Consider the following 20,344-nt stretch of genomic DNA (forward strand, 5'->3'; position numbering starts at 1 on the left):
AAAATCTGTATGCAAATACTAATAAAACTATATATTAAACATGAGTCTTTATCAAACTTATTGAAACTGTCAAACTTACAAAAAAACATTGTCTCAAAATATATGTTGATCATGCATAGTTGTAAATAATAAAAATTAATAGCAAAACATGTTCCGAAGCTCGAAGACGGCTGGACGAATTCTAGGTTTTTATTTATTTCTTGAATTTTGAGTAAGAAGGAAAAAGAAAAAACAGTTTCTCAAACGTAGGCTAAGTAAAATATCATAAAAAAAATTATTTAAACAAAAACATCATGTTATGGCGAAACGAAGTTCGCGGGAGCAGCTGGTATGAAATAAAAATCGATGTTACCTATACTTTATTTACATTTGTTTCTGTTACAAAAATATTCAATATAAAAACTATATTGTATGCATATAGGACATGATATTTAAGGCACAACTCCAACATTATTTAAAATGCGAAAAATACCTGAAACTTATTGTACTAAATATTTCCTCCAAATACTTACAGAGGTAACTTATTTAAAAGGGGCTATTAAGTGAAGGTGTCAACATTACCATGGGGTTATTTGAACGTTTGAAATCGGTTGAATTATTCCGTTGTCTCCGTGATCATTTCTAATAGGTGATCAACCTTCTACCTGACACACCCTAGACTTTTTGGTTCTAAGGCATGCTGGTTTCACATAGACGAAAGGTCCATTGGAACCCGGGGATCAAACTTACGACCTCATGGAAGAAAGTCGCTCATTTGCCCACTAGGCCAACACAACTCCGGGTATGTGCTACTATCTTTGCTTAGCATTAGGTTTTAATAAATGCGTTTTGATTGTCAGATGTTTAAACATCAATGTTTTTCTCATCATTAGGAGGTTGCTCTTTGTAATCCGTAACAGTTTGAGATTCATCTTTAATACTCTGTAGGTTTAGTTGTACTATTGAATTTTCTTCTATTCCATTATTCTCATCTTCATTTCCATCTTGTTTACACGATTCATTTTCTTCTGTACTATTATTTTCTTTATCCATTGGCTCTTTTGAATTCTGCGATACATTATTTCTCATTGATTGCTGATTCATGTGATTATACAAAAGTGAGAATGTTTTATTAAACCCGTAATATAGAGGTGGTTCGCCCAATAAACTCGTTCCGGAGTTACTGGTACAAGGAGCTATCATTCCGGGATTCATAATAGACTCTAATCCATAACCAGGTCCCATATAATAAGGATACCCATAAGGATAATACTGATTTATGTCGACGTCACTGAAATATAAAAAAGGTTTAAATAAAAATAGGTTTACCAAAGCAATTCTTTTTGAACAAAAGAAGCTTATCATGGAACTGCAAGCACTACAGCAGTAACTCTACTATTATTTTAAGGAAACAATTGTGTTAAATAAATGGTCATTCTAGTCTAGATTTCTAAGATGTGGTTTTGTATGTTTGTTTGTGCTTGCGGATGCGACTCTCTATAATGAATTATCTTCATGCGCAAGCGCATTTAACACTCGCATGTACGGTGAAGGAAATCTTAGATCCAAAGAGTTGTTTTTTTTAGAGTTTTAAATTACTAAGGCTGTATTTCCGATATTTATAGTAATATAAATTAACTTACGGCACAGCTATTGATGGATAAATAGGCAAAGGATTGTTGTTTAGCCAAGAGGCAGCGAGTTGATAAAGGCTTTCGTTCCCTTTGCGTTCCTTGTTATATAATTCCGCCGCAGTCTTTTTTAGTTCTTGCATCTGTAAAATAATTGGGAAAACATTATTATTATTTTTTATCATATATTATTTTGAAAATTATAAAAATATCTTAAACACTACAAAGCCCACTAAGGGGGTACAAATTCCTTACACACTAAAGTAACTATTAACTAGCTGTGGCTTGTCACCTCGCCGAGCAAATTCATTTAACAATTAACAAAATTGTATATACATTGATTTTATTTTGCGCGGGATTTTACATATTTTTTAAAGTTTTGTATTGTATTTTACGGTATGGTTGTCATTTTTACGGCAACCCAGAGCCTGGAAGAAATTGCTTTTAACAGTAAGACAGTTAGTTTTTATCATGTTTTGTGTTATTGTGATGTTAATACACTGTTATTATTGTCCCATCATTCGCCAATATATTCAAGGTATCTCAGTCTGATACACAGGTTTAAAAACAAAAATCTGTTTTTCTTTATATTTTCTATCAAACACAAGGCTTGTACCTGTAATATGTTAAACTGATAATAACGAATATAAATGAAGCAAAAATATACAATTGTGTGTAGTCGTTCGGAAGTTAGCGCTTACAAACATTTCGTGATTCATTTTAATTTGCATAGATAGACATGGTCTAAATGCGATAAATCATATAATTTCTCATAGAAATTTTTGGATTTATAGGTCCCAGTACAAGCTGAAAAAGTTAGTGACTTATAAAGAAAAACAAAAGAACTTTATCACACAAAAGGATGTATCATGAAAAAATTACACAGAATAATAAACATGGAGCCACACACAATAGTTCTGTAAGTCGTGGGCAGTTTGTCTGTTCCATTTCAAATATCAATTTAGATTTTAGGTATCAAGTACCTAATAAACTCTAAGAAAACAAAGTTTTACAAACTAAAACATTTGTTTCTCAGACCATGGAAGCTCGGGGTCGATTCGATAAGCACATTCCATCATAAAAGTTAATTTAAGTTAAATAGAAAAAACTTACACTACATTTTGGTTTCCCGTCTTTTTCAGGTACCGGCAACATTTTTGCTATAAAAAGAGAAGATGCTAAAAAATGGAGTATTTTTCATGCGATAATATGCGGCCTTAAGTTCTAATGGAGCATTCAAGTATTACGTCACGCAATTTTTGGAGATTCTTTACCCCCCACATGAAACGCTCCGTAACGTTTCTGTACCAATCCCAGTGACTCTTTATACCTAAAACTTACCATTATGTAGTGTAAAGAACTGGAAAGTGGAAAATAAAATTAACAATAACGCGTAATTCAATCCCCGCCCCGCATCGTAGCGTTTTTCTAGAGGAACCCCCCCCCCCCCCGTTTGTTACGTAATACTTGAACGCTCTAAGCAAAAAAACAAACAAATGCCCGCAAGTTATTTCAAAATATACATATATTTTTATATTTGGCCCACAGGTTTAATTACAAAATAAATATGGTCATTTTTGATTTTATTGCAGTCCACTAAAAATATCACTGGTCCTCTATACAAGGCCAAGCTACGCGTACGCCTATCGTTCCAGCTATAATTACATTCCGTGTTTTTTGAGAAAATAAGTGTTTTGAGAGGAGAAAAAAGAACTTTTTTTTACCATAACCTTCCCTGTATTTTGTTTTAGTTTGTGGTGTCTCTCGTAATCGAGCAAGGTCCCTCGAATCGCGTTTGTATTGCTGCATATATCTTGAATCCCGTCGATGTCTTCTTTCTCTTTCTTCTTCATCTCTCCGTCGCTCCCTCTCGTTATAACACAGTTTCGATCTCTCCTGGTATCTCTCTCTATCGTCAGAATTCTTCTCTCTTTCGTTCATCCGTCTCTCTCCTTCTCTATCTTTATCTTTCCAACGTGCTTCTAAACGTCTTCTTTCATTATCATCTACCTCACGAGAGACAGAACGGTCATAAACAAGATCGCTTGGAGTCAATGTATCTTGTCGGGATCGCGTTGAATCTAAATCGGCAATTTTTTCTGAGTTTGCCCTACAAAATTTAAAATGATGTTTCAACTGGATTTTTTGTTTTGTTTTTCGTTGGTTTTTTTTTATAATTAACAATAGTACATACAAGTACAATAGTTTTTGACAGCTGCAAATTGGTAGACAGTTGACCAACTTAGTTAGTTTTGCAAATTACTTATGATTTTATCGATTTAATAAAGTCAGTTTTTTCTTAATGTAACAGAAGGCAAACGGGCAGGAGGCTCACTTGCAAGAAATACGCAAATGCGTTGCTGGCCTTTTCTCTTCAGCGGACATCTGGTTCCATATAGTGGTGATGCGCGGCAAAAACTGCTTTAAAAAAACTTATTTACCTTATTAAAGAGTATTTTACAAATATAAATCATCGAACTATTTATTGTGACTTACTTAAAAATATTCTCTTTCCTAGACTTATTGTGATGCTTCTCTTTCATCCGTTTTTCTGAAACACATAATATTTGTAGCTTTATAAATCACTTTCATTAAAAAAAATGGTATAAAATTATCTATATTATATTTTAAAATGTATTTTTTCTCTAAGACGGCAATTATTTTTGAATTTCGAAGAACTATTAAGTATAGTAACACGTCTAATAAGCAAGACCGTTCGCATTTTTAGATATTAGCAATACCACAACCTAACAACCTATATAAGGGGAAACAGATTGCATCCGCTTCTATGGTAATTTTAATTTCATAGACAAGTAAAGATTAGTCTTCTGTCTGACATTTGTCATCGACTTTTGAGTTTAAGGCATGCCAGTTTCCTGACGATGTTTGGTTTCACCGAAGGACCAAATGCTATTTGCGGACATAAAACATTTCTTTCAGCACGGAAGTCTAATAAGTATACGTTAAAAAAGTCATTTTTATTATTTTTAAAAGGACGAATACGCTAGTATAATAAATATATTAATGTACGATAAACAATATGCATTTCAAGATTGCCTCTTAACGGGATATTATTTCTCTATAAGTCTTGAATACCTGAACTTACCCCTCTTATGAGTAGGTTCACCGTCTGAGTCACTACTGACACAAATGCTAACCATCTTCTCATTTCCGATCAGCCTCTTCAATCTTCGAACTTTTTCGAACGCTTTCTGGCGATCGGAAATCCAATCAGTCTCAAAATGTGGGTTATGCCCAATAAATTCCTGAAATAAAAAATACTCTTAAAACTGTTTGGCCAATTCTTATTCAATTAACGACATTTAAACAAATAAAGCTAATTACTTTAAAAATCAAACTATTTTGTCACATGGGGGTAATGTACACTTCGTCTGTAAGAAAATAATGCTTCTAAAACTGCCAGTCCTCAAATGAAGGACGTAGAACGGACGAAAAGAAATAATGAACTCTCGGGAACTCTTTTAAATAGCACTTTTTTACAAAATGTTTGTAAGCAACCATTAAATGATATGACGAACGATAATAAAAAATAAGTAAGAAAACCAAACTTTTCACACACACACACGTTTGCACGGTGAAATAGGAACAAGTACTGTTACTGTGGGAACACGAAAACCCGTATCGAAGTAAATTAAGTCAAAAAAATAGCAGTATATACCCAGATCCAAGTCTGACCAGCTAAAGATTTGTTTTTGTCGTGTTTTCTTACTACTTAGGTAACACTGAACACGGCTTAATGTACAAAATCTTTAGTTCTTGGGTATAAATGAAAGTCGCAGCCAGATCAAGACTGTATGTCGGATGACTCATTATCACCTGCCATAATCAAATATTCACCAGTCCATGCTAATGTGTTTCTGATCGTCGGTTAAAGTACGGGGAATCCATCTGGTACAAAGCTTCTTGACGCCTATATGTTCGTGTATTATTTTTTGAACTTGACTCATACCAATGCCTAGGCTTGCCCGTATCTGCAGATAGGTCACTCTCTCATCTTCAGTAATCGGTCAAAGGACGTCCTTCACGTGGATCATCATTAAGATTGCTACGTCCACGCTTAAACTCGTTAAACCAATTGTAAATAGTGGCTTTATATCGCAGTCTATTATAGCTTTGTTGTTGAGGAAGCCTACAACGAAAGTCATAATAAATCATTGACCGAAAATTTTCTCGCGTTAGGTTCATTTTCACGTGTACCAAGAGTTTAAGATTTGCCGCCAATTTACAAAAACAAATGAATGCAATATTCTACATTAGCTTACCAAATAGTTCTAAAATTTCAAAAAAATGAAATTCAAAAAAAGTTTTCATTGGAAATGTTTCTAACCGGCCAATTCTAAACATTTTCAGTGTTACCCACGTATTATTTACTTACATCGTTTCGTTTATATCCATATAATGTTTTATTCCATCTTATATTTTAGTCTTAAGGTCTGAATAGTGGTACGTGAACAAAATATAAGATATAAAAATATACAAGAAGAGTGTCTTCTATTTATTAGAGCCTGTAAATAGTGTTACAATTATAAGTAATATAGACTTAAATAACTTATTAGTCTAAGTTAGGCTAGATGGTATTTTTCCATGATGTCTTAGTAGACATATGAATTTAAAAAAATATCTATCTTACGTGGATCAAGATGCAATTAAATAAAAGTGAAATCTTTTGAAGGCCTGGGCCTCAGAAAGTATCTGTTACGTGATCATATTTTTTCTAATAGCCAAGTGAGTGATCAGCGTAGAAGTCTCTTAGTGGTGAAGATTGTAAAAAAATATAGAATTTTTATAGATTTTATACATTCTTGTATTGTTAATTAGTGTTAGTAAGAAATAGATCTCAAAATGTTTACAAGATTTATTATGGTACGTTAAAGTAACGTAATTTGTATAATCATCAAAAACTTGTGGCTGCTTATTGCTTAACTTATTGGAAAACCTGCTTATTGTCGCTTTCGCTGTAGCTATTGTTTTACTGGACTCGAGTGCATAACCCATATTCTGCACGTATAGAACCATTTTAGTTCATTGGTTACAGCTGTAACTTGAACAAAAACCTTGGCGATTACAAAGACTGGCGGAGTTTATTGCCAGTTTTTCTCGTCCGATCTACGCCCTTAGACACATCTGATTGTTTTTAATTTATTATCAGTTATCAGTATTTTTTATTTTGATTATTGACACTTACATTATACTTGTTAGCGTGTATGATTGACTTCAGATGATTCGTAGCAGAGTGCGCGTCGCCCATAAAGTGCTTGCACAGCTTACAGTACCACGCTGTTGTTGGCACATAGAACTGAAGACCTAAATATCTCTGTTAATACAATCTGTCTATCTTCCTTGAAACGTGATATAGAATACGGACTTATATAACAGGTTCAGACATAAGTTCTGTTACAAATGAAAATGCATTTCTTTGTAATGAAGTAATGTTATTAAAATGTATACCCACATATTATTAAAGTCTCAGCAATAAATATAAAAAAATCTATTCGAAAAGGCAACCTGGCAATGAGTATATAAAACTAAAAAGATAATATTATACTATGGCTACATATTTCAAGCTAGGATTTAAGATGTTAGGCCTACTGAGTATGCAAACATTTTGTAGTGAGTATAAAACATATCTTATTTGCTAAAATTTACAAGTTTATATAGAATTTTGTAATCTTACAATTCACTGGCTTAGGGTTATTTCATACTAACGCAGGGTCGAGTCACATCGAAGCGTAAATCGAAAAAAATATATATCTTTATTATATTACAATGGCTGCGTAAATTCTCCCGTGTGTAAATTGAGACCATAGAGTGCTTTTACAATTCTTTAACAGCTTTCTATAAACGTTATTTTTTACAAACTAACCTTCCCTAACAACTAACCTCTAATAGGAGTTCGTTTTGATGGAGCAGAAGGCACATGAGGGAAACCTTCGTCGAAATCCGTCTGTTCACTCCACGGCTTTTCAATGTGGTCTCCAGTTTTTCTATTACATAATTAAAGACATATTAGAAAAACAAATAAGAAATATTTGTTTAACAGTTTCCTATTTATATTTACAATTTCAAAAGAAATCACCATTAAAGCATTAAGTTCGTAAAAAGAAGTATAGGTAACGGTTATTGTCAAAAGAAAACAAACATCTATAAGATAGTAATAGGTGATTCAAAATATTAAGCTAAGTATTTTAAGGTATAGAACTAATATATAAGGAAAAATATCTTACTCCTGATGAAGACTGCTATGCAAATGTTTTAGAAAATCTTTCGCGGTCTGCGGGAACACGTTACAAATATGACACCAGTGTAGTTCCGGGTCATAATATTCGTAATTGTACATATATTGTTTCTGTGCTTGGTTTCTACAAAAATAATAGACAAATAGTACTAGTCCTGTAAGATAAAATAATACTTTAACAATAAATAATTGCTGCAGTTAACAAGTATTTAACTGAATCTATTTGGTTAAGCATTAAACATTTAAAAAAATTTCATGAAAAACACATTTCATAGAGTGAGTGATCACATCTGCTGAATATTCTTTTGGCTAACTTAAAAGGCCATTTGTTAACATGCCCTTATCTTACCTTCAATATTAATTGTAATTAAAATTAAAATAAAAACAGTAATAAAATGATGAAATTAAACCTGTCTGTTACTTCTGTACTGTAAACTTCAGAACATTCTGCTTCTATGATTTCATCCAACATCTTTACAACATTGCCGGTAGCCTTCAACTTATTATGGAGTTTCAACTATTGACATGCATATAATGACAATAAAAAACACAGAAAAAAACAAAAAAGCAACATGATGCATGATTCAATACATAAATACTTTACTACTTATACAGTATAACTTATAAACAATGTTTCACTTCTGCCACAAATTTAGAAATAAAGCATGAAATTATAAATTTCCTTTGGGTTTCTTGATGTTGGTTATAAAAAAAGAATGCACTCCTGGTACAAAGTCTCACAAAAAATTGAAAAGCTTGAAGCAATTAGAGCTCCGTTAATACTAAACATACCTGCAGTTTATTATTCTTTTTGTCAAAATTATCAGTACTTGAAGATTTGCTGCTTTTACTATGAAGCTTTAAGGCTTTCAATTTATTTTTAAACACTATTGCACTTTTTTTACAATTTTCTCTTTGTCTTATTAACATGGTTATATGCCGTGAATTATCCAATTGCGCTTTGAAAAAATTAACAAACACTGGTTATGACATTTGGATAGTGTAAAATGGAATCTAGATTAGCTGAGGCACACATTATTTTTAAATATGTTTAGGAAAATTATCATACTTACTTGAAGTGGTTGTTAAAGTTTTGTATTTCAACAGATGTGATATATCATATTTATTGTGTGAAGGCTCCTGGATAGAAGAAAAAAAATAATTATGTACTTGAACTATTAATTTATTATTTATAAAAAATAAAAAAATATGACTCTTTGGTCTAAGGCCCTAATACCCTCACAATCTTTTTCTTCGCTAGACTAGCAAGTGTGCACAGACAGAGTGTGTGTGTATGTTTTAGCCAACACTGCTCTTCTCATTCATAAACACCTTAATAATATTTTATTACATTTACTTATTGGCTGTATGACACAAGTGATTAAATAACTATTAGAGGCTTCCTGTATCCATGTTAAATATGAGTTTAAGAATAATCCAAAAGAGATAACGCTGTATGGGTATTGGTCTGTTTTCAGCATTTTTTTTAATTATAGGCCAGCCTTGATCAATCTTCTATGCCTATTACAGATTGTAGATATTTGGGTATAAGTATTTTTTGCACAATCTTTATTTTCATCAGAGAAGCAAGTTCTTATTGTAAATAAAAGTCAGGAACCAAAAATCAGAAATCTTTTATATTATCTATACAAAATATTTTAAAAGGTAACCTGAATAATAGTAGCTTGCATATCTGTAAAAAGTTTGAAACCATCTTGTCTGTTCCTTTTTAAATTTCTGTGATAGACGTCAGATTTGGACGTCTCTGAAAATCAAAATATAAATAAAAATGCAAATACCAATAATATTTAACTATGGTTTTAATAACATACATTAACACTAAACTATAAGTAGTAATAATTTTTTTTATGACTAAAATTGATAGATTTTGAAACAATAATTTACATATCATAAACAACATTAAAGTAATGCATTAATAATTTTACAACTGAAACAATAAAGTAACTTAATTTGATCATGAGAGCAGTTTGAACTATCAGGAAAAATACATGGGGAGAAAAGTTACTGATATTAAATAACCAAACTGATATAATAATAATACCAAAAACATAAACTACTAGAAATTTAACTCACCGTCATTTTTTTCTGTATAGTCATACGTGCTTATAGAAGTATCTTGTTCATCTTCACAATATAGTTCACTAAGGTCGGGCAATTTAGCTATTTCGTCTAAAATGTAACTATCATCATTACCAGCTTCTGAGATAATAGGGCTTTGGCTACGGTCTCTTGCGTTCTTAGACTTAGGATTTTCATATGGTTGCATTAAGACATCAACAACTTTACGGCTTACTGTCTTAATATTTTCGGACATGGTGTTTTATTTCTTATTTACTTACTTTTTAAGGTGTATATGTTATATTTTAGAAAATATATATAAGTAAACAATAAACACAAAACAACTTTATTGACTGTACTTCAATCCTACTATCTATATTTTACTAAACAAGAATACTAACCAATCAAGTCAAGGCTCACGATGTTTAAGCTTTAAAATCTATCTCATATTATTTAATGGTTTGATATATGACAATTGACAACTATAAAAAGAAGCGCTGGCGCATCTAACATATTTACGAAAATTGCAATAATACAGAAGATTTCGGGACAAATGATAGACTCGAAAACCTGTTTGTCACACGCATTGAAATAAAAATGTCTGAAAAAATTATAGACGTCGAACGTTGTGTTGCAACACGCTTTAGGGCTGTGCCATTTCAAATAACTTAAAAATGTATTATAGATATACCGGCAAACATTTTGTACATTACAAGAGGCAGTGAGGTAAGTTTGCGCATTGTACACAACGCGGGACACAAACGTCAACTGATACTGATTTACCAATCACGCGATTATTTCCTCGCTTTTGTCCATTAAAATTCCTTTTCCTACTTCAATCTATATCCTTCTATCTAATTTAAATATTGATGTATATAGAATTTTAGCCAGTTTCATTATTCATAACAATATAAAATTATAATCATTGATGTACTTCTTATGTACCTAATTCAAATCCAATTTCCAAACCAATAAAATAAATCTAATAACACACTTCCTAACTTTTATAGTTAAGAAAGGGGGGAAAAAAATCACGCGATCGACACGCGATCCCGCCGCCGCCGCCCCCTCCCAGTAATACCTAAAAATCGCCACTGCGCAGGCAAGGACATTTGTTTAAGATGTTTGCCGGTATCTATTCGTGTAAACATAAATTCTCATTTTTAAAATGAATGTATTTGCATACTCCGGAAATTATGACTTTAATTAACACTGAAAGAAAACAATTTTTTAACCGGATTAAAGCCATTTGTATTATTATAAACTTATAATTATTTACATCATTTAATTTTTTTCCAAAACGATTCCGATTGTTTTGTTTCAATGTGTAAAAGCTATGTTAACCAAAGACAATACTTTAATTAACACTGTTTGGAATTTAGCTAATGAATTATGGAATCTTTTTAATTTGGTTTTAAAGTAGTTTTTCGGGTATTAATTATAAAAAATAATTTTAAAATCTTAAAAATTCTATTCCCTCTAAGAACGTTCGCTATGGATTTCACGTAAACATGATTTGAAGCAATACTGCGAATAAATAAAACAATTTCATAAGAACTACATATAATTAACTGTCTTGTAATAAAAAAATACAACATTGACATTTTACGTAATCTTAATTCATAACTGTTATTAGTTTATCCAACAATTAATGTTAGCTTTCCATTCTTTTAATCTTATTACACATTTCATAAGTTTTGGTCTATCAATTAGATTTATATAATATTTTAAGCCATATGCAAGTTTTAATTTACAATTTTGTATACTAAGCAGTGCAATTCGAATATTGAGTTAACAATTGTATTAACTTAAATATAATATTTAGCATTGTTTATGTTAGTGACAATTACATTCAATTAAACAGTTTATGACAAATCCAATATTTAAATTAAGTTATGGCAAATGTAAAATTTATTTAGAAGTATTTGTGTAATAATGAGAATACTTTTTGAACTGAAGATATAATATTATCTTATATATATATAAGATTTAATAGACGTCAATTTAACTTAATCTAATTTGCAAACAAGAGGAATCTACTGATACCAAATGGAAAAGTCACTGACATCCTTATTGAAAAGTAGTTGAGATATTTCAACGAAATATGTTATTGGTAACATACATACAAAAATAAAGAAGATTTCACACTTTAAATTGTGTTACAAGTTTATAGATGTAATACACACAAAATCACATGCCAGCCCCCACATCAGAAGCATCAATACCCAGCATGGCCAATTCATCCAACTCTTCTTTATTCCTCTCTATCTTCTTCTCACTCTCCTCTTGATTCTTCTGTCTTTTGTCATTTATTTGATTTTTCGGCAATATTGGGACATGGGTGTCATACAACTGTTGTCGAGGGTACATAGATGCATTCATTTCGAATGGTACCATCATTGGTGTCTGTCCCAAAAGGCTGATCTGCTGAAATTGAGGAACCATTCCCATCCCACCGAAGCCTGGAATTTGCTGGTTCATACCTTGGAATAACTCCTGTTGTTTCATGTCTGGTTTCACATCGGATGGGAAAATTATGTCTAAAGCGTCTTGAAAGTCTTTGGGAAGGTTTGGAGGTTGGGCTCCCCTGCAAATATTTTTTAATGAAATTATTTATTCCATACACTTTCGATTTCGGTAGATGAAAATTTTGCTTAGTTGGTATCAAATATTCTGTTATATTCTGATATTCATATCATATTCATGATATTCTGTTTCATGTTGAAAAATTAAATGAAATTATTATAGACAATATTTATGCAAAATAGGTCAAAGCTTCACCCAATTAAGGATACCCCAGATAAAGAACATTTAATCCCCGGCACTTGTTTTGTTTTTGATAATATTTTAGATCTTACTTACTGGTGGTTACTTGGCATAATCTGTGGTGTTGGAGTGGGCATTGTTATTACGGGGGCAGGGGGACAGGGGGGAGCCACGGGGGCCGCTGAAATAGGGGCTCCTACTAAGTACGGGTTCAGGAGCCCTGACATCAACTGTTGCTGAGCCTCTGCTTGGGACCTTTCCAGCTGAGACTTTGCAATTTTCTCTTTAAACTCTGCTACCTGGAAACGACCATTTATGATGATAACTATTTATTTATATAACTAAAAATATTTTTGGAATATAGCTATTATAAATTCCAAAAAAGAAATTTTTACCTTAAGTTTTTAAGATTAAAATTTTTTCATTCAGTTCCTCACATTTTATTATGATTGTTGACAAATGAAACTAATATGTATTTCCATATAAAAAGTTTTCAAAAACTTTGGACTGCTGAAAAGCAAATGTCGAATTTTGTAAAAAAGACAATATATTTATTTAAAAGTAATGTGATAACATAAACTCACTTTCTTCTGAATCTCCATATCCATCTCCTGTTGTTTCTTGCGGATAGCTTCATCATCTATCTTCTTTTCATCTTCCTTTTTTATCTCCTCTGTTTTTGGCTTTCCGAGATGTTTGTAAACGGGCATTTTTCCTTAAAAGATCAAAGGTTTAGTCAAAAAAGAATAAATGTGGGTATTTAAAATATTTTTAAAAGAGCACACACCAATAAAGGGCATTTTCCTAATCTCAGGTTTCTTAACTTCTCGTGGCGGTGAGTTTCTTCTGTCATCTCTCCTATCACGTTTTTCTTCTCTTCTTTCCTCACGTTTGATTTCCCTTCTGTCATCGTGTCTCTCATCTCTTCTATCCTCGTGTCGATCATCACGACGATGAGACTCGATTAAACGACGTTCCTCTCGCGAGTCAGATCGACGCATGTCACGGCTAGAATCATATTTGAATCTATGGACATTATTAAATTTGACATGTAAGCTATTTAAGTAAAATATATTATATATTTTTATTTAGTCAATATTGTTATGATTTTAATTATAAACTCACTACATATTTTTTAAAACTGCAACATATCTTATTATTATATGACAATGCACTTTTCAAAAATATAAAATGTTTAAAAAAGCCGTAGTTTAAAAGGAACATTTTCTATAATTGTCGAAAAAAGTGACTTGTATGTCAATTATAATACATTTAGAAAAAATCTTGTCTAAAGGAAATTCTTCAAAATCGTAACATATCTATGGTACTGTCATTTGTCTATTAAATTGTGTAAATACATACCGATCTCTGTCTCCTTCCCTTGGCGGAGATCTGTCTCTTTCCCTTGCATTGCGGTCCCCGCGACGGCTTAGCCCTTCCATATGATCCATCTTAATTCTATAATTATAAATAACTTAATTATATTCCTATTATTTAAAATCTTTTAAATAATAACGAAATACGTATACTATTTCAATGCGTGTCTCAATATATCAATCTCGCGTTTCTATTTAAATACAAATACTAAAATACTTTCTTATTAGTGTTGATAATAATAAACAGCTAAGAAAAAAATATATAAAAAGTTTACATACAAATATCCCTCTGCTACCTTTAATATACGAGGGTAACACTGAAAATGTTTAGAGCTGGCCAGTAAGAAACATTGTTAATGAAAACTTTTTTGAATTTAAATTTTAGAACTGTTTGGTAACCTAATGTAGAATATTGCATTCATATGTCATTTGTTTTTTGTTAATTGGCGGCCGATCTAAAACTCTTGTTACACGTGAAACTGAACTCAACGCCACACAATTTTCGGTCAATGACTTATTATGACTTTCGTTATGGGTATACTCAACAACAACAACAACATGATAAGCTGCGATCAGCACTTCTTAATGAAGCTCCATCTCGTGCCACTATTTACAATTGGCTTAACGAGTTAAAGCGTGGACGTAGCAATCTGAATGATGATCCTCGTGAGGGACGTCACCAGTGATGTGCGACGCATTATAGAGGAAAATAAAAGAATGATCACCTATCAGCAGATACGGGTAGGCCTAGGCCCTGGTATGACTCAAGTTCAAAAAATATTACACGAACATTTAGGCGTCGGGAGCTCTGTACCAGATTGATTCCCCATACTTTAAACCAACGACCAGAAACACCTTCCCATCGACTGATTAATATTTGACTATGGCACGTGTCGAAATAATGAGCCATTCGCCATACAGCCCTGAAAAACTAATGATAAAATTCGAGGTATGCGCTTTACGAGCCCTGAAGATGCGGTGAAAGCGTACGAAAATGCCATAAAAGAGACCCCTAAGGAAGAATGGGCCTACTGCTTTTCTCAGTGGTTCCATCGAATGCGACGAAGTATAGAGAGGAACTTTCACCTATTGGCAACTTTCTACATTAAGCCGTTTTTCATTTTCTAAACATTTTCAGTGTTACCTAGGTCATCCAAGGTATAATATTATCAGTGAAATTTTCTTTACGATAGCACTAATCGGTTCTTCGCATAGTTTTTAGCTTCTTTGTAAATAAGACAATACCTTTTAATGTTTTCTATGATCTTCCTGTCGGAATCGTGATGACGTTCTTCATTGTGTGACCAGCCCTTTGCGCGGGGTTCGCGGCTGTCTTTCATTTTTTCTTTTTCTTTCCTGCCTGAAAGAAAATAGATCTTTTAGAGGTAAAAAGAGTGGAATCAACAATGTTCATGCATTAATTATTATTAACGTTTATGTATTTTTTTTTAAATCAGTAATTAGTATATCACATAATCACTTAAAAATATTATTTCACGGTGAATCTGACTCATGAATTATAGGCAAATATTTGTTATATTTTGCAACCACAGACAAAAACACTGTGCATTGTTCCCGGCCTTTCTATCAGCTTCATACACATTATGCAATAAAACATATAAGTTAAATTATATAGAATCCATAACATACTACTTTTCTTCTTCTTAACAGGCTCACTGTCAGAATCGCTAGAGGTTGTCTGCGAGCTGCTGCTGCTACTACTTCTCTTCCTATTCTTTTTCTTCCTCTTGTCTTTTCTCTTTTTGTCGAGCTCCCTTTCAGGAGTCTTGTTTTTGGTATGAAAGCCATCTTTACTGAAGGTGATTGTATGTGCTGTATATTGGCCCTTATCCTCTTTACTCTTCTTGGTATCACGAGATTTCTCAAACGCCTTCTGACGATCAGACATCCAGTCTGTCTCCCAGTGAGGGTTCTGTTCTACAAAGTTCTGAAAACATATTCTTAGTGTTGTTTATAGTCTAGTTTTAAGAGCTTAAACAATATTCGGGATTTTTAATTATCAGAACTTTAGTTGTCAGTTTAATTAAAGCTATTTCACAGCTATTTCACTCTCGTACGGTATAGAAAAACATCGTGTGTACACAAGGCTGATCATCTACTCGCCTATTAGAAAAAACAAATGATGGCGAAACAGACACAAAAACGGAGAAACCAGACCTGAAAGCTGTAGCGTCATTGTTTTTTGTAACGTTGACTAAGACTTGACTTCTTAGTTTTAAAAAAATCAGTTTCTATTCGCATTGATCTCTCTATCGTGAAACAGAGCGGTTTCGTTAAAAAAAAAGTAATGCCTAGTAAAAATCCCTCTTACTAATATTGAAACAGTAAAATTTTAAAATCAAATCATTTTATATTATACAATTTGTGAAGTTTACGGGACAAAGTTTATATTAGAATCAGTAGTTACGCAATATTTTTGACAATTCCACAATGTGTGCTTCCGCTTATTACCCAGAATTGCATTTAAGCAAAACATTTACCAATAAGTTGGTTATTCATATCAAGCATTCAATAAAATTACTTACTGTATAATTCTTCGCATGTACTACAGATTTAAGATGAGCAGAAGCACAGTGGAGATCACCAATGAACTGGTCACATAATTTGCAGTACCAAGCCGTAGATGGTACAAAGAATTGTAATCCTAGAAATGTTGAATTAAAACATTAAAACAATTAATTGTACTAGCATGGTTTTGGAAAATTGGAAAGTTAAGCTCTTTCATATATTGCGTTAAGCCAACAATTTAGAGTTAATGCATAAAACAAACACTTGGTTTAGGCCTCATATGGATAAAAAATGTGTTTTTCTCCTACTCTCTACGGAATCAATACAATTGAATACTGTTGTTGATAAATAAATATGTTCGTTCAGAAGAGAATATAAACATGAAATTAGGATTATAATTATTTATAGTATACTTGTAAACCTAAGATACATAGTTTCTCTTTAATTACTGAGCATAACAAAATAATTTAAAAACAGGCAAAAATGCAATTATAATATAATTGAATTCAAATCGCACCACACATTATAAAGTTATATGATGGTTGAAAACAGTAACTGAATCAACTTGCCCAAAAAGACAGTGAAACAAGGGCAGACCAAGAGTATTGGGCTTCTGGCTAAATAAAAAAATACGAGGGTAAAAGTTGAAGGTGGTCTTTTACTGGAACGGCGGCCGCATCTTCAGAGTAATAACATATATATATTTTTGTATGTGTGAAAATTAGATGTTGATAAGAAAAGGCTCAATGTTATTATTACAGTAGACACACTGCGCCCTGAATATTTATTTAGTAACAATTACTGATAAGGTATATTATCATCACATTGTCATAACACACCACTATAAAAACACACTCAAAAAACAGGACAAAAAGTTACCTTTAATAGGAGTCCTTTTTGTTGGAGCAGAAGAATAGTTAGGAAAACCTTCATGCATTCCAGTCAATGAATGCCACGGAGCCTCCATATGGGCTGCTGCACTTCTGTCAAAAATACTTACTAGAACTGTTTGCATTGATTTGCATATAAATTTTTGACGAAAATGAACAAAGTAAAAAAAAGTTGGGTATAAGAGATGACGGTTTCCTTGACCGTACAAGTGTTGCACCTACACAGAAAAATCTATTGGTCTACACCCAGTGTTTGATAGGAAGCTCAGGAATGAGAGTCGCCTCTAGGTCAACACTGTTCTTGTTGAACCAAAAACTTAGTTTAAATTATCAAAGATTCTGCTGGAAAATTTATCTTTTTATACTAATAAGCAAAATATGCTTTAAACTCACTTGTGATGTGCAACTGAATGCAAATGATTTAAGTAATCTTTAGCAGTTGGAGGGAACTCATTGCAAACCCGACACCAGTGCATTTCAGGGTCATAGTACACATAGTTGCATTTGTTGCCCACTGAAGGCGACCTAAAAAAAATGGAAGTTAAAAAAAACATTCTCAAAAAATCAATAACAAAGAATTTTCATATTTTGTCATTAAATACTTAATCCATAAATATAAAAAAGGTAAAATAAAACACAAGATCTGTTTTTTTCTTTAATTGGAATATTTATAACAAACAGTTTAACATTTATAAATCAATACTATTTATGTTATATACGCAACACATTTCTTAAATAAACTTATTATATAATATTTTTACATGCACATCACATAATCAAATTTTTTCTTCTTAAAAAATAATTGTAGTTAGCCATTAACAAACAAAAGCCAAATTAAACAGGGAATTAATGAAATTCAGATTGATTTTTAATCTATTTCATGAATATTCTCCTTCTTTCTTATCCTCCCTATGGTAATTCTGCATTAAAGCAAAAGCTATTAAAAAGAAATAAGCTTATTATTAAAACAAGTTAAACAACTGTAACTTAACTTACCTTTTAAACAAATCAAATTTTTTAACATTCAATGTAATAATTTCAATATATAAGTTTTAAATTAAAACAAACCTGGATTTACGTTTTGAGCTGCGATCGGGAGAGCCGTCTGAATCATTTATATTTGCTGCTTCTTCTCCAATGATCCCATTAAGCATGTCAACCACATTATTGATGGTTTTTAGTTTATTCTGAATTTCCGACTATAAAAACATACAAAAAGCAAACTTGTGTCTATAATAGTACATAAAAGAAAAGATTTTATCAAGCAAAACTACAAATTTAATTTAATACACAAAATAAAAGTAAACCGAACCTGTAACTTTGTATTTTCCTTTAAAAACCTTTTAGTATCTGGGCTTGGTGATCGTTTGGAGTCACCGCGAAGTTCACTGCGTTGATCTTTCAATGTATCTAACTCTTTCTTAAGTATGCTAGCTTTTTTAATGTAGTCCTCCCTTTGCTTTGACAGAGCTGCTTTTTGATGACGCATTTCAGATTCAATTGCAGCTGTAAAAATATTTTCAGTAAATAGCTATAAATATTATGTAACTTAACTCTTTAATTTCAAACTTATCCGTAAGAAGATAGGAGCAGAGAGAGCTTCTTATTAAATAACACAGCCATTTTATAGGTTATCATTGATATGAAACTTTATTACACTGGGTTGTTGAAACCTGAAAAATGTATGCCTGAAAAGATAAATGTAAAATCTACATTACCATATAAATAAATTCTCTCATCACTTTTGTTATCAAAATCAATCATTTTATTAAATAATTGATAATTTTTCAGCAGCATTCTCTGTTTATTAACTTATTTTAATGGTAGTTTATTTTATTATACTACTAAACTTTAACTTCACAAACTTTGCTTTTGATAAACACACAGTACATACACAGAAGATCTTATAAATTATTCGATATAGCATCACATATATAATACTTATAAATAAAATATAACTTACTTTGATATAGCTATTCTTTTCTCACTACAAGTAAACACAAAATTATTGAACACTTAACATAAGGTATGAATTGTACCTTCTTTTTTTATTTGATCTTCAACATTGTAAACCTGTGGAGCAGGTGGAGGAGGATGGAGAGACATCTGATTCCAAGAAGACATTTCATTGTTGGAAGGTGGTGGCGGCCCAGATGAGAACTCATCATAAATACCGGAGTAAGATGGTTGATAGCTTTGGTTGTATGCAGGACCCTGAAATTTAACAGTTTTTTTATCCTATGATTGGATATACTGCTTTTAATGATAATAAACTTCATGGTTCAGTATGAGGTAAAGTTTGTAATAAATTTTAAATAAGCTTCCTACATCTTGAGTTGAAAAACTAGGTGGAGGAGGAGGAATGGAAAAATCCTGTCGATGGTTATCCCAAACTTCATGCGACTTTGGTTTATCATTCATAAGATTATCGTCGATATCCTTCTTCGTTCTATGTGGGGAACTACTTCTTTTGTCCCGAAGAGGACTGTGGCTACGCTTCATCGGCCGAGGCTTTTCATAACGCCGGTAGGATTCCCAGTTACGATCACGAGTATAAAAATCTTTTCGCCCCATATCACGGGACATTCTAGTTTCATATAACACTTTTTTTAGGTTTAATTGTTTACTTAAACTTCACAAAAACTTTTATAAACTACTAAATATTAGAGCGATGCTAATAACAACGCGTTATTGAGAATATAGAAATTTAATTTTGACATTTGTATTTTGTTTGACTTTGACAATTAACATGTATAACTTTTTTTCGCCCAAATAGGAGACTAAAAGTATAATTTCGGCATAAAGTTAAAACTATTGCCATAATATTTAAAAAAAAAG

The 20,344-nt window shown here is 32.0% G+C and overlaps 2 protein-coding genes across 5 annotated transcripts; both read right to left on the bottom strand.

The window, feature by feature from the left end:
* Positions 1-368: 368 nt before the first annotated feature.
* Positions 369-10,377, bottom strand: LOC123711172. The gene is made up of 15 exons (XM_045663618.1): positions 10,347-10,377; positions 9,961-10,056; positions 9,537-9,631; positions 8,940-9,006; positions 8,659-8,825; positions 8,277-8,383; positions 7,856-7,990; positions 7,512-7,615; positions 6,817-6,935; positions 4,717-4,876; positions 4,107-4,161; positions 3,335-3,720; positions 2,724-2,770; positions 1,623-1,753; positions 369-1,270 (listed from the first exon to the last, which is right to left on the bottom strand). The coding sequence occupies exons 3-15, from the start codon at positions 9,555-9,557 to the stop codon at positions 844-846; spliced, it is 1,926 nt and encodes a 641-aa protein (XP_045519574.1). The 5' UTR covers positions 9,558-9,631; positions 9,961-10,056; positions 10,347-10,377; the 3' UTR covers positions 369-843.
* A 1,149-nt stretch (positions 10,378-11,526) lies between these two features.
* On the bottom strand, positions 11,527-20,193 carry LOC123711189 (zinc finger matrin-type protein CG9776). 4 transcript variants are annotated; one of them, XM_045663638.1, is made up of 14 exons: positions 19,835-20,193; positions 19,546-19,720; positions 18,819-19,012; positions 18,575-18,705; positions 17,900-18,031; positions 17,496-17,596; positions 16,634-16,752; positions 15,738-16,035; positions 15,333-15,447; positions 14,074-14,169; positions 13,499-13,737; positions 13,296-13,426; positions 12,808-13,010; positions 11,527-12,532 (listed from the first exon to the last, which is right to left on the bottom strand). In XM_045663638.1, the coding sequence occupies exons 1-14, from the start codon at positions 20,090-20,092 to the stop codon at positions 12,136-12,138; spliced, it is 2,589 nt and encodes an 862-aa protein (XP_045519594.1). In that variant the 5' UTR covers positions 20,093-20,193; the 3' UTR covers positions 11,527-12,135. The 4 variants fall into 4 exon arrangements, 3 of the variants coding, with proteins under 3 accessions (XP_045519594.1, XP_045519595.1, XP_045519593.1); XM_045663639.1 differs by having other exon boundaries at positions 13,499-13,719; positions 17,496-17,599; XM_045663637.1 differs by having other exon boundaries at positions 17,496-17,599.
* Between the last annotated feature and the right edge of the window lie 151 nt (positions 20,194-20,344).

This window comes from Pieris brassicae, chromosome 6 (assembly GCF_905147105.1).
Source record: "Pieris brassicae chromosome 6, ilPieBrab1.1, whole genome shotgun sequence".
NCBI classification, from domain to species: domain Eukaryota; kingdom Metazoa; phylum Arthropoda; class Insecta; order Lepidoptera; family Pieridae; genus Pieris; species Pieris brassicae.